Source organism: Choloepus didactylus, chromosome 23 (assembly GCF_015220235.1).
Source record: "Choloepus didactylus isolate mChoDid1 chromosome 23, mChoDid1.pri, whole genome shotgun sequence".
Lineage (NCBI taxonomy): Eukaryota > Metazoa > Chordata > Mammalia > Pilosa > Megalonychidae > Choloepus > Choloepus didactylus.
Window position 1 is genome coordinate 16,415,118 of NC_051329.1, and position 12,407 is coordinate 16,427,524.

At 48.7% G+C, this 12,407-nt stretch overlaps 1 protein-coding gene across 1 annotated transcript in view; it reads right to left on the minus strand.

The window, feature by feature from the left end:
• The window catches only part of NOS1 (nitric oxide synthase 1), a 93,269-nt gene that overhangs the window by 76,144 nt on the left and 4,718 nt on the right, over positions 1–12,407 (minus strand). Inside the window, exon 2 of the mRNA XM_037817229.1 lies at positions 2,270–2,396. Coding sequence (XP_037673157.1) covers positions 2,270–2,396 — 127 coding nt within the window. The remainder of the gene's footprint in view (positions 1–2,269; positions 2,397–12,407) is intronic.

The following is a 12,407-nucleotide window of genomic DNA, read 5'->3' on the forward strand; positions in this document are numbered from 1 at the left end:
GCCACATTGGGCCATTGCTCAGGTCTCAGCAGTGATTTTACGTGTCCTTCTCTATAATCCATTCCTGAGCGGTGACTGGAGTCCAAAATTACAAAGCCTAATGCTTAGGGAGGGATATGTAGTGAAGGTAAATCAGTAAAGCAGGCTGGGTCATTTCAAAACAGAACACTTGGTTTGCATATTGAATACATAACAATATTCTTCATTTTCATGAAAAATGAAACCTTTCTCATCTTTCTGGAAACATACAGCCCTCTTGGTCTATCTCTCCCTTCCATTTAAAATAAAGACATGGGTACAAAGCAATTTCACTTTGCTCTGAACTATTAAAATAAAACCAACAGCACTGACGTTCTAATAAATGACAATGGAGATTTGGTCTTAATGACAGGGAGATGATAGGGAGTGGTGGGGATTGTGGCAGGCTGGAGCCCCATGCCCTGCCTAAAGGAAACAGGTACTACTCAGCCAATGAGAGTATAGGCTTAATGGGTCAGACCTTCTACATTTTCAAGAGAAGCTATATATATGATATTTATGTGAAATTTCAAAACCTTGGCAATAAATCCAAAATATGAAATGTTTCTCAGGACGATACCCTTCAGATTTAACAAATCATGCCTACAGCCTGGATCTGGCCTGAGGCTGCCCCTTTCTGTCCTTCTTTGTCTTGAGAGTGTTCATATTATGGTAACACCCTTCATTTTCTATTAAGAAAGACAGGAAAAAGGAATTTTAAATGTTTGCTCATCTACTCACTAATGGATAATTGTCCTCTAATACACACAGGGTGGCCTTAAATTTTGAGGACAGTGTAATAGCAGTCCACAATTGTGTTCAGCCACCAAGGTTTCCATTGTCAGAGTCATTGCCAGAGGGATCTTGGGTCTGATCTATTATGGAATCCCTGATATCCTTCTCTGCCCCCGGGCAGCCATCAGCAGCTAAGGGAAGCTTTTCCCACCGAGACTCAAGAATGTCCCACCCTCACCCTGTAGCTATGTGGAAAGGCTCTAGTCACTGCTCAGATGAGCCAGTGGTGGAAGGTGCTGTCCATAGACCAAGCTTCAGAAGAGCTCAGCACAACCTGGCCTGAGCCATCCAGAGCTTGCACAGGGTGGGAGAATGGGAGAAGGAAGATGACCTGCTGAGTGTTGTGGGACACCCTCCCCATGCTGACCTCCCACTAGCCATTCCACTCATAGCTCACTGCACTGCAGAGGATGGGTGGGGGGTTCACCCGCTTCACCAGGGCAGCTTTGGCCAAGTCCGTCAGCTGCCCAGGCAGGTGAGAAAAAGGTGCCACCGATCTCTAGCCAAATCCAGCCTCTCTTGGGAAATGATACCGACTCAGCTGTCAAAACACAGCTCGGCAGATTGGCAAGGACTAAAAAGTTTGATAACACACCAAGTTGGCAAGGCTGTGGGGAAACAGCCGCTCTCCTACCCAGCTGGAGAGACAGGGGCAACTCCTACGGCGAACGATTTGGCAATTTCTGTCACAATCACAAATGCTTATGCCCTTCGACTCAACAAATCCACTTCTAGGAATTTATTCTATAGATATGCCTGCCCATGTGCTAAGTGAGGTACTTGTACAAGGTCATTCATTATAACACACTGTAGCAGTAAAATATTGGCAAGGCCCAAGTATTCATTATGGCGGACTGGTTCAATGAGTCATGGCCTAGCCATACAACAGAATATTATATTATGCAGCTGGAAAAAAGGTACAAGGACTCTCTTTTCCTGCTAATTGGACTAATCTCCAAGATGTGTTGATAGGCAAAAATGCAAGGTGTAAAACACTAGGTATAGTGTGTGCTCTTTTGTGTAAAAACAGGTGAAAATAATATGCACATGTATTTTCTATGCATGAAATTTTGCTAAAAGGACACACACAATCAATCTATTAATCTTGCTTGCCTCTGGGGAGGAAGACTTTGTGGCTGGCATTGGGGGAGAGAGGAAAACTTTTCACCATATCTGTTTTATATCTTAAAAAATTGTGAACCATGTGTACACATTCCCTAGTAAAAAACAGAATTCAGATTTGAAAAATGGCAAGCTCCCAAATAAAACAGAGCAAAACAAAAACAAAGCCACAATCCATGTCCCAGGACAAAGGTTCCGGGCCCTGGCTCCTCAGGCTCTCCAGCCATGGTGTCTGGTTTCCACCCCAGTGTGGTTTGGGCTTTGGCTTCCCTCCCACATCATGGAGCTGGGAGAGCGCAGGGAGCCGCGTGAGTGTGGGGCCAGCCTGACCTACCTGCTCTTTCTCTGAATACGGGTTGTTGAGGACGACAGGCATGTTGCCCTTCCCCCACAGGTCGCCGAGGACACAGTCATTCTCCACGCTGAGGGGCAGAGGCTTGTGTGACTTGCCATCCACATCTCTGCAAGGCAAGGTGGGGGTGGTGAGGGAATGTGAGATGTCGGGAGGGAAGGGCTGGTTGCCCTGGCCTGGTCCCGCGTCCGCACAGAACCTCGGAGGGTCCCTCACACGACTCTAGGTGCAGATCAGCAAGCGTTGGGTGCTTGGCCGGCTGCTTGGTGGAGATCGCCAGCGACATGTGGGAGAGCAGGTCCCGGTCATTGAGCACGAGGGTGAGCTCATCCAAGTTGGCACTGAAGGCTGGCGCATGCCCATCTTTGTGGACAGCGTTCCAGGAAGGCCATGCCAAGGATTTTGCTCGTCTTTCTCCCTTCCCCCCATTTCTTAGATCTGGGAACATGGGAGGTCCTAGTGTTGTGAACTTCTGAACAACTGAATGCCTGTGAGTCTTAATGGCGAAAGGAGTTGCAGGCAGGATGGATAGGGAAGGCCTGTGGGTTAAGACTTTGTATGTATGATAGCAGCTCAGGATAAACAGGTGTGATTGTCAAAATAAGGGCAACAATACTATTAATAACGATAGTGAGCATTTGTTAAGCACTTACTATGTGCCAAGCACTTTGCATGCATTTTAATTAATTTAATTAAATTACAATAACCTTGTGAGGTAGGAGTGACTATTAATCAACCTTTTCCAGATGGGGTAAGTGAGACAGAGAGAAGTTAAGTTCCTTAAGGTCACATAGTTAGGTGGTGGCTGAGCCCAGCCTTGCAAGCTGACACTTTGCACCTGTTCTGAGCAGAGACTCTCATTATCATTGTCATTTATTACCATCATTATCATCACCAAAAGCTGTCACTGCCATTAGCACCACCCTCACCACAATCATCACCGTCATTCTCATCTTCATCACCATCACTGTCATCACCATCATCATCATCACCATCACCATCATCACCATCACCATCCTCACCACTCTTTCTCCTCATCAGCAGAATCGTCATTGCCGTCATCATCACCATCACCCAACTCACCATCATCACCATCCTTCCCCTCCTTTCATCATCACCATCATCAGCATCTCTATCACCACTATCACCATCCTCACAATCATCAAATGGAGAAACCGAGGCTCAGAGAGGTTAAGTCTCTAGCCTAAATAACACAGCTAGTAACTGGAGTTTGGATTCAAACCCAGGCTTGTTCCTGACTCCAGACCCTCACCTCTAAACCACCAGGCTCTCCTGGCTTCCTGCCTTCGGACTTTAATAGGCTTAGGATGAGGCTATTTTGGCCAACTTCCCCAGATTGGTCATCCTCTGAGACCGCAGAAGTGTCATGAGGCGGGGATGGGGCTTTGGGTCAAAATCCAGATGGCCCCACCGGCCCTGGCTCACCTCTGTTCACCTGACCCCGGGCCCTGCCCAGCTGCTTCCCGACAGCCTGTCTCTCAAGGGCCCTCCCATCCGGTTTTCCTCTGACTGTGGCATTCGTCGGTTCCCCACCTCTGGGCAGGGCGGCTTGCTCTGTGGCTTCTCTCGGTTTTGGTCCCAGGCATTGAAGCAGACCCTTGTCCAGCTCTCTGTTCTACATCTCCAGCTTCTCCAGCTTTGGGGACTCCTATTCCTGGCTGCCCAATCTTCCCCTTGCTCCATCTGCTGCCGACAGCTATTTGGGATGAACCAGAAGCCAGGACCCAAGTTTGAGTGCATATTGCTGAGTGGCCCCTCCAGCTGCCCAGCCGTGGCCAGCCAGACCCCTTCCTGGCCATGTTTCAGAGTCCTGGCTGGCTCACCTTAAAGCTACTTTCACTCTTCTGCTTGGAGAGGTTTGCAATCGTCAGCGGGAACATTCTGTTTTATCCTGTTTAAAATGTCACCAAAACACACCTGGAGTGGCTCTTGATTACTGCCATTTCCCAAGTCAATGGTTTGCCTATGAGGTGATAAACAGAGGAATCGTCTGTTGAGAGGGCTTTTCTAAATGTCACTCAGCTCTTTCAGCTCTAAAACTCCTGATCTGAAGATATCACATGGGGCTCAGCAGAGAATGGAGGAGGCTAATATTTTTTGAGCATCTGTAATGCACCAGGTACTTGTACAGAAGTTATTTCATTTAATCTCAACCATTCTGTGTGACATTACCAGAATAAAAAGAAAAACACACACACACACATAGAACGGTGCAACACAAAGAGAGAACCCTAATGCAAACTATGGACTATAGTTAATAGTATAATTATAATAACATTGTTTCCTCAATTGTAACAAAGGTACCACACCAATGCAAAATGTTAATTATAGGGAAAACTGCGTGTGTGTGTGTGTGTGTGTGTGTGTGTGTGTGTGTGTGTGTGTGTATGGAGGGGGAAGGCAACTCAGCATTATTTCTCTGTAAATCTACAACTGCTCTAATTAAATATATATGTAAACAAACAAACAAAGAGGCAAGAAGTAGGAAAATGTCTGTTCATTCCATCTTTGTGGTAAATGATCTAATTGTTCAACTACAGAGTACTCATTGGATAAATTGTGGAGTAGCACATAATCCATATAAATGCAACACATAAATGAATGAATCAGATCTATATATGCTGATACATGAAAGCTGTCCACAATACATTGAGGAGTGCAAAAAAAACAAGCTTAAGAACAGGACAGAGGAAAAAAGTCTTATTCTACAGATGAAAAAGCTGAGCCCAGAGAGGTTATATAAGTTTCCCAGTGTCCCACAGGAAGCACAGAGCAGAACTGGTGTTTGAAACTTAACAGAGGCACGAAAATCTGGTTCCTATACCTATTCCAAGCCAGAAACTACAGGGGGAGTAACCCAACATCTCTTGCTAAACGAGGTCAGAGATTTTGTAATTTTATAAAAATTACAGGGCACAGCTACAGGGAGGCAAATCTGAAACGGATCCTGTGGCGTTTCTCTTTAGCTCTCTTGTATGAATTTGCAGAGAGTGTTTCTTTTACTGTCATCCTTTCTTTTTTTTTTTGAAAGCTATTAACACCTTTGTTTAAATAATGCATTTGAAGTGTTTTGCCAACACAACTTATTTTAGAGTTGTGTGTGACGAGCAGGGGAAGAATATTTTAAGTTGGGACCATGGGGTACATGCACGGTGAGCTATTTTGCTTCCATTCACCCAGGAGCAAAATCAGAAGTTGATTTAGATTCCCAACCCACAATCTGTCAGTGATAACTGGGACTGAAGGAAATAGCTGGCTTATTGCCACTGATGGGCTCACCCTGGGATCTAGCTGCTGGATGGGTTTGCATAAGCAGCGTAACATGCTGGGTAAGAATACGGGCTGCAGAATTAGTGGACTGGGTTCAACTCTCAGCTTTGCTAGTTGTAAACTAGGCAACTTTGGACTCTCATGTAACTTTTCTCAGTCTTGGGGTTCTCATCTATAAAATGGGGTTAAGAATACCTAGTTCCCAGGGTTGCAGCAATGGTTAAATGAAGTCAAGCTCACAGCACGTGGCAGTGTAGCATCTGCTATTGCTCTAACTATTAATTTGCTTATGGACTGATGAGAAAGAAAGGAAGAAAGGAAACTCTGGTTCTGCACGAGCCAGTCAAGATTCCTCTAAGCCAGCACTGTCTGGTAAAACTTTTGGCAATGATGGAGACGTTTTATGTTGCAATTTCTGGTTTTATATCCTTTAGCTACATGTGGCTATTGAGCACTTGAAATGTGGATAGTGTGGCTAAGAACTGAGCTTTGCATTTTATTTAACTTTAATTTAAATTTAAATAGCCAGGTGTGGCCAATGGCTATGGTATTGGACAGTGTAGCTTGAAGCTTTAATGTCTGAGGGTTCTCTGAAGCCCAGGAAATGACGGTATATGTGACTCCTGGCTTCTCTAGGGGTGAGGGTGGCAGGGATGTCTTTATTCAGCCCCTTCCTGAGCTGTCACATCTTGTTCACGAAGCCCAGGAGTCTGAGAATTCTCTGCTTCACTTCTAGACCCCCACCTCCCATCCTTCCTGGCCCCTCTTCCTGAGAAGCATGGTACTCACTCCTACATTTATGCTTGCCCTTCTCGGTAACACTTGCATTTTCCCTCTACTGAGCACCAACTCCTACTCAGCCTTTAAAGCCCACATTATGCCCCGTCTCTCTTCGATGGTCATAAGTGAGGCTCTGCAATGTAAAATGCCTAGCACATAGCAAGCACTAACTAAACACTTGCTATGTTTATCCTTACTTGCAACTCTGGAAACTGAAGCACAGAGAGATTAGGCAACTTGTCAAAGGTCACACAGCCAGGGAGCAGCAGAGAAAGTTTGAAAATCAGGTGTCTCCTTCTAGTTGAAAATCACTGCATCTGGAAGTCATTTGGAAGAAACTCGTGAAGAACTCTGAATTTAGATTTTGGGTGATCCCTCCAAATGAGGTGGATGGGTTAGTTACAAGTAATTTTGGTAACTATTTTATCATTTCCTCATTAAAAAAATATACTGGGGGCCAACAGTTGGAGAGGGACGGGGCCTCTCTTGACTTCTAAGAGGCCTGAACCATGACTTGTGTCCAGAGCCAGCCCAGCTGCCCGGAGTGTTCAGCACTACTGACACCTGGGGCCAGAGAATGCTTTGTTGTGGGGGGCTGTCCTGGCATTGCAGGATGTTTAGCAGCATCCCTGGTGTCTACCCACTAGATACCAGTAGCAACCTCCCCCGGGTCATGATGACCAAAGATGTCCCTAGACTTTGCTAGATGTCTCTCAGGGGTGGGGGTGGGTCAGAAATCATCCCACTTCTGAGAACCCCAACCTCATGCTTCTGAGCTCCTCCTCATCCTTGCTCTTTGTCCACCCAAAGGCCTGCGAGGATTTATTTACCAGTTGTCCCTGTTCTCAGGTATGATTAACAACCTCTCCTCCATGCAGGGACCCCCGCCTCCTCTGAGTTGCCCTTGCCCCTCTGGAAAAGCCCACCACCCATGGCACTTGGGGCTGACCATTGTCTTCGGGGCCCCCACATGTTCATATTTGGTGGTTCTCAAACTCCAGATGCAGAATCAGTTAAGAGGCTTGTAAAAATTCAGATTCCTGAGCCCAACCCCTGAGAGTTGGATGAAGGATGTACGATGTAGTAGGTCTAGGTGGAGACCCTGGAATCTGCAATGTCAAAAGCTCTCCAGGTGGCCTGTGGACATTCTTGGAAGCCCATTGCCTGGAGAGTGTTCTGGCCTGACCCTAGCAAGGCTCCATCCTGGTTCAGAAATGTCACTGTCCTTTCTTCCCTTCTTTCCTCTAGCCTGCTCCCCCAGCTCCTCCCCAGTCTCCCCCAGCTCCTCTCCAGCTTCCCCCAACTCCCCCCAGCTCCACCCCAGCTTCCCCTCCTTCTTCCCCAGCTTGCTTGCTCCTTCAACAGCTCCCCCAGCTCCTCCCCAACTCTCCAAGCTCTTCGTGAGCTCCCCCCAAGTCTCCCAGTTCCTCCCCAGCTCCCTCTGTTCTTTTCACCATTAAGGCAGGTGCCTCACACCTGGTGAGCATTTTCTACACTTTCTGGCAAGGACTAAAGCCCTTTTCCTTCCTCTTCTTTAGCTGGCCGATCACGTCTAAGCCAAAAGTCAGTCTAGCATCTCTAAACCTTCTGAGGACCTTTTCCAGAGCCTTCTGACTGACACTTCCCAGGGACCAGGCCCTCCTGACCTCTGGTGCAGACCCCCCAGGAAGCTCAAACATGTGCCATTGGCTCTGTGCTGACCACTAACAGTCTTGAGGACCTGGGAGGGGAGGCAGGTGGGCCAGGCCAGGGTGCAGGGCACAGGGAAGTAGGGGCTGCTGCCCACTCAGGCCCGAGCAGCCAAGGAGGCTGCAGAGGGGCAGCTGGTCTTGGCAGGGAGCCCTGCCCCCCACCCCCTCGTTTGTTAGCTGACACTATGGCTCTCCCTGGCTCCTCAACCCACACACTCCAACAGCCTTTGGATTCTGCCTACACCTGCTCACAGATGCTGGGAGCTGAGATTAAGCAGGAAGACTTGGGGGCTGTGCAGACCAGAGCTGGGGTCCCTGAACTGTTCTCCTAGACCATCCAGCTGGAGTGGGGAAGTTCCCGATAAATAGGAAAGTGTGTTTTGGGGAGCAGAAATTCTGCAAATGCTGTAGTTGAGATCCTTTGGGTTTAGGAACGATCATGATGCTAATTACTGATATCACAAAAGCTGGGTAGGCTTCTCCAACTCAAAGGTCTACAGGGTTCAACTCTGTAAGTTGATGGGCAACTGGGCTGAGTTGGATTCTGGTGAACTGGCAGCCCCTTCCCACTCCCATGACTTATTGCCTTGCCAGGATGTGGGAGGGCTCTGTGTTACCAGCTCTTCTGATACATTTTTTGCAGAGGCTAGAATCCAGATTGAATGTGAAATCTCTTGATTTCTGTTTGGCCACAACTTCACTTTTTCAGAAAACTCTGCAGTCCAAAGAAAACTCATGGGAGAATGACCCTCAAGCCCTTACTTTGTGACCTCTGACCTGGATTGATATTCCAGAGATGTCAAATGGAACAGTAACCCTTCCAGCATGACTGGGCAGGAGCGGGTCTGGTGAGTTGCTTGGCCATGAGGTGGAATGTGAATGGTAGTTCTGGAAGGAATCTTAGGCTCATTGGGTCCAAATATCATTTTTTCAGATGGGGAAACTGAGGGCCAGAGAGGGCAGAGATGGGCCTAGAAGTGAGGTCACTGGTGACCTCACAGGGATGGTGGCAGGGATGCAGGTATAGCCATTGGTCAGCCCAGGGCCTTCCCACAGAAAGTGCTTAGTGGTCTTTGTTGGATGAGTGGGTAGACTGAAAAATGGTCCCCAAAGACACCAGGCCCTAGTCTATAGAGCATGGATACATTACCTTATACGGGAAAAGCGTTTTGGCAGATGTGATTAAGTATCTTGAGATGGGGAAATTATCTTGGACGGTCTCTGTAAATGTAATCACAAGTGTCCTTATAAGAGGAAGGCAGAGGAAGATCTGACTATGGAAGAGGGAGGCAATGTGGCAGCTGAAGCAAGATGTGATGCTGCTAGCTTGGAAGATGGAGGAAGGGACCATGAGCCAAAGAATGCAAGGAATGTAGCTCTAGAAGCTGGAGAAAGCAAGGGAACCAGTTCCTATCTCGAGCCTCCAGAGGGAGGGCAGCCCAGCCAACACCTTGATTTCAGCTCAGTCAAACTAATTTTGGACACTTGACCTCCAGAACTGTTTGAGAATCAGCATGTGGCATTTTAAGCCATTGAGCTTGGGGTCCTTTGTTACAGCAGTTACAGGAACCCAATACAGTGAATGAACGGCTGCTAAGACAAGAATGACAGAGGAGGACGGGACTGGGTGTCAGCCCTGCCCCGTGTGTCCAGCCGCATTGCCCACCCCTCTTCCCCACTCACTGTGCGCAAGCCCCACTGGATGGCTTTCAGCTCCTTGAACATCCCAGCCTCAGGGCCTTTGCTCGTGCTGTGTCCTCCGCCAGGAATGCCCAACCCTAGATTTCACATGGTTGGCACCTCCTGGCCTTAGCACAAATGCCAACCTCTACAGGGAGGCTTTCTTCAACACCCCTATCTAATGATCTACCCAACTCCAAATCACTTTTCTTCAAATCACCCTGTTTTATTTCCTTCATAGCATGCAACACTATCTAAAATGATTGCCTTTATCTATGCTATACTCATTTCTTGTCTATGTCCCCCACTAGGATATGACTCCAAGAGGGTAGAGACCAGAGACCTCCCTCTGTTTTGTTCACGATCTGATCCCCAGTGGCAAGAATAGCATCTGGAGCAGAAAAGATGCTCCACAAATATTTGTTGAATGAAAGATGGAGAGAGATGCCCTCTGGTTGCACACATCCTTTGGTGGTAGTGGTGGGGGTGGCTCATTCTATAGCTCTTTCCCCACATGAAGGGCCGTGAGTGCCCTGACAAGTCCGCAGGGATCCTGCTGGAAGGAGGCTAAAATGCAAGGGTAAAACTACTGCAAAATAGGGCCTCTCTCCTACCCAAAAAAGGGAGGACTGGGGTGGGGAGAGGCATTCACGACCAAACACTCAAAGGGAGAAAGAAAAAACTGCAGTGAGATTCGGTGAGATAGCAGTTATTGGGCTCAGTCCCCAAGCGGAAGGACGCCATCAGAGCGATTCAAAGCTCCCAGGCATGTCCGGGGGAATTCCTGACTCTGACGGTGCTGCAGTCGAGGTGGGTTGCTTGGTCTGAGTTCTGACACCCTTAGTGCTGCTAAGTGAACGCTGATGCAGTCGCCCTCCCTGCCGCGGGGGGACTGAGCCAGGGGAGCTCATCCCCCTTTCCTTCCTTCCTTTACTCGATAGGGCTTACCCTGGCCCAGCTCTGAGTCAGAGATGAAAGCCACGTGGGGCCAAAATGGTGAGAGGCGTGGGGTGGGGCCCAACCTTCGCAAGGAGGATGGGGATTTTTGGTTTTGCCCCTTATCCCTCAAATGAATTCCATCAGTGATAAAACTGGAAGAGCTAGAGTTGACCCAGGATAACAGGCTTGTTTTTGAGATGCTGAAAGAATGGAAGGGAAATGGGACACCCCAATGCTGGCCATCTTCAGGGTGACTAGCTTTTGGTGCACCAGGCCAGGGCATGCTATCTTTAGTCGATGGCATTTCAGGGCCTCAGTTTCCCTTTTGAGCCCTGAGAAAATACTCCCATGTCTTCAGAAGCTTGATGGCTAGTAGCCAAGCAGGCAAACGACTGAGTCAGTAGAGGTCAAGAGCATGGGTTTGGGTTCAGGTCCTGGCTTGGCTGCTTGCTGGCTGTGTGTCCTGGGATAAGATAATTCACCTCTCTGAGCCTTGGTTTCCATATCAGGAAAACAGGGATAACAAGATGACCTACATCTCAGAGGAGAGCTGGGAGGCAGGGAATAAATGAATTAACTGACACAAAGACCTTGGTATGGGGCCAGGTACTCAGTAGGGGTTAACTATAATAATGATTATAAAACTCGGGCTTACCACAAGAGTTTTTCCTTCCCCTCCATTAAGCTGATTCTCTAGGGTTGAAATGGATTTCCGTGGGTCCAGCCCTGTCTTCCTGCCTGGTTCCCTTAACTCTGGCCACTCATTTGTTGAGACTTTGAGGTACAACCTGTCGCCAGTGCTGTGTGACCCTGGGCAAGTTGCTTTGCCTCTCTGAGCCCCGGTTCCCTCCTCCATAAAAGGGGGCTGAAACCACACACCCTGCTTGTGGAGCAGAACTCACACGAGCTCTGAAGAGGTGACTTTGTGAAGACACTGTGTAAGTTACCGTGCACGCTGCAAGTGAGAGGGGTTCTCAGCGAGCGGGGGCGAGGCTGACCGGCTGGGCCAGATGGATGCTGGACCAGGGCCCTTGGCCTCCTTAAAACTCTCCTTCAGGGCAGCAAGCTGAGCAACCTGGATATTCTCTGACAGGCAGCATTTTAAAGCGACTGCTCCAGAGTGCAGTCAGAAGGTTCCGGAAGCCGCCGGATACACTGCCTCCCTTCCTCACACTGCCTCCCACGCTGCCACCACCTGCCAGGGCTGCCTTCCTCCTGGGATGGAGGAATGAGATTGCCTATCGAGTAAACATGAAAATGAGTGCCACCCCCCAAACAATGGGACTGGGGGTGACCCATCAGGGAAAGGGAGTAGAAGGAGCAGGATAAGTCTGTCTCCAAGAGACAGAGGGAAGCAGGGAGGAAATGAGGGCACAGTGTGGGAGAGATGAGAGCTCTGCTGAGAAACAGTGATGGCCCAGGCCTCTCTGCTCGTCCCCCAGAAGCCAGGGGCTGGTGAGCATGACCTGATGTGGACACTGGGCCTGGTGGGCAGCGGCCTCACCGTCACCCAAGCCGGCCAGGCCTCTCTGGCTGGAGACTCCATCCAGCATCCGGCGATGCTGGCACTGACCTCACCCCAACATGGACCCTGGGAGGAGAGGTCATGGGGAGGATGAGTATATCCCGGGCAGGAGAGGTCGTGGGGAGGACGACTATATCCCAGGCAGGAGGAGAGGTGGTGGGAAGGATGAGTATATTCCGGGCAGAAGGAGAGGTGGTGTGGAGGACAAGTATAT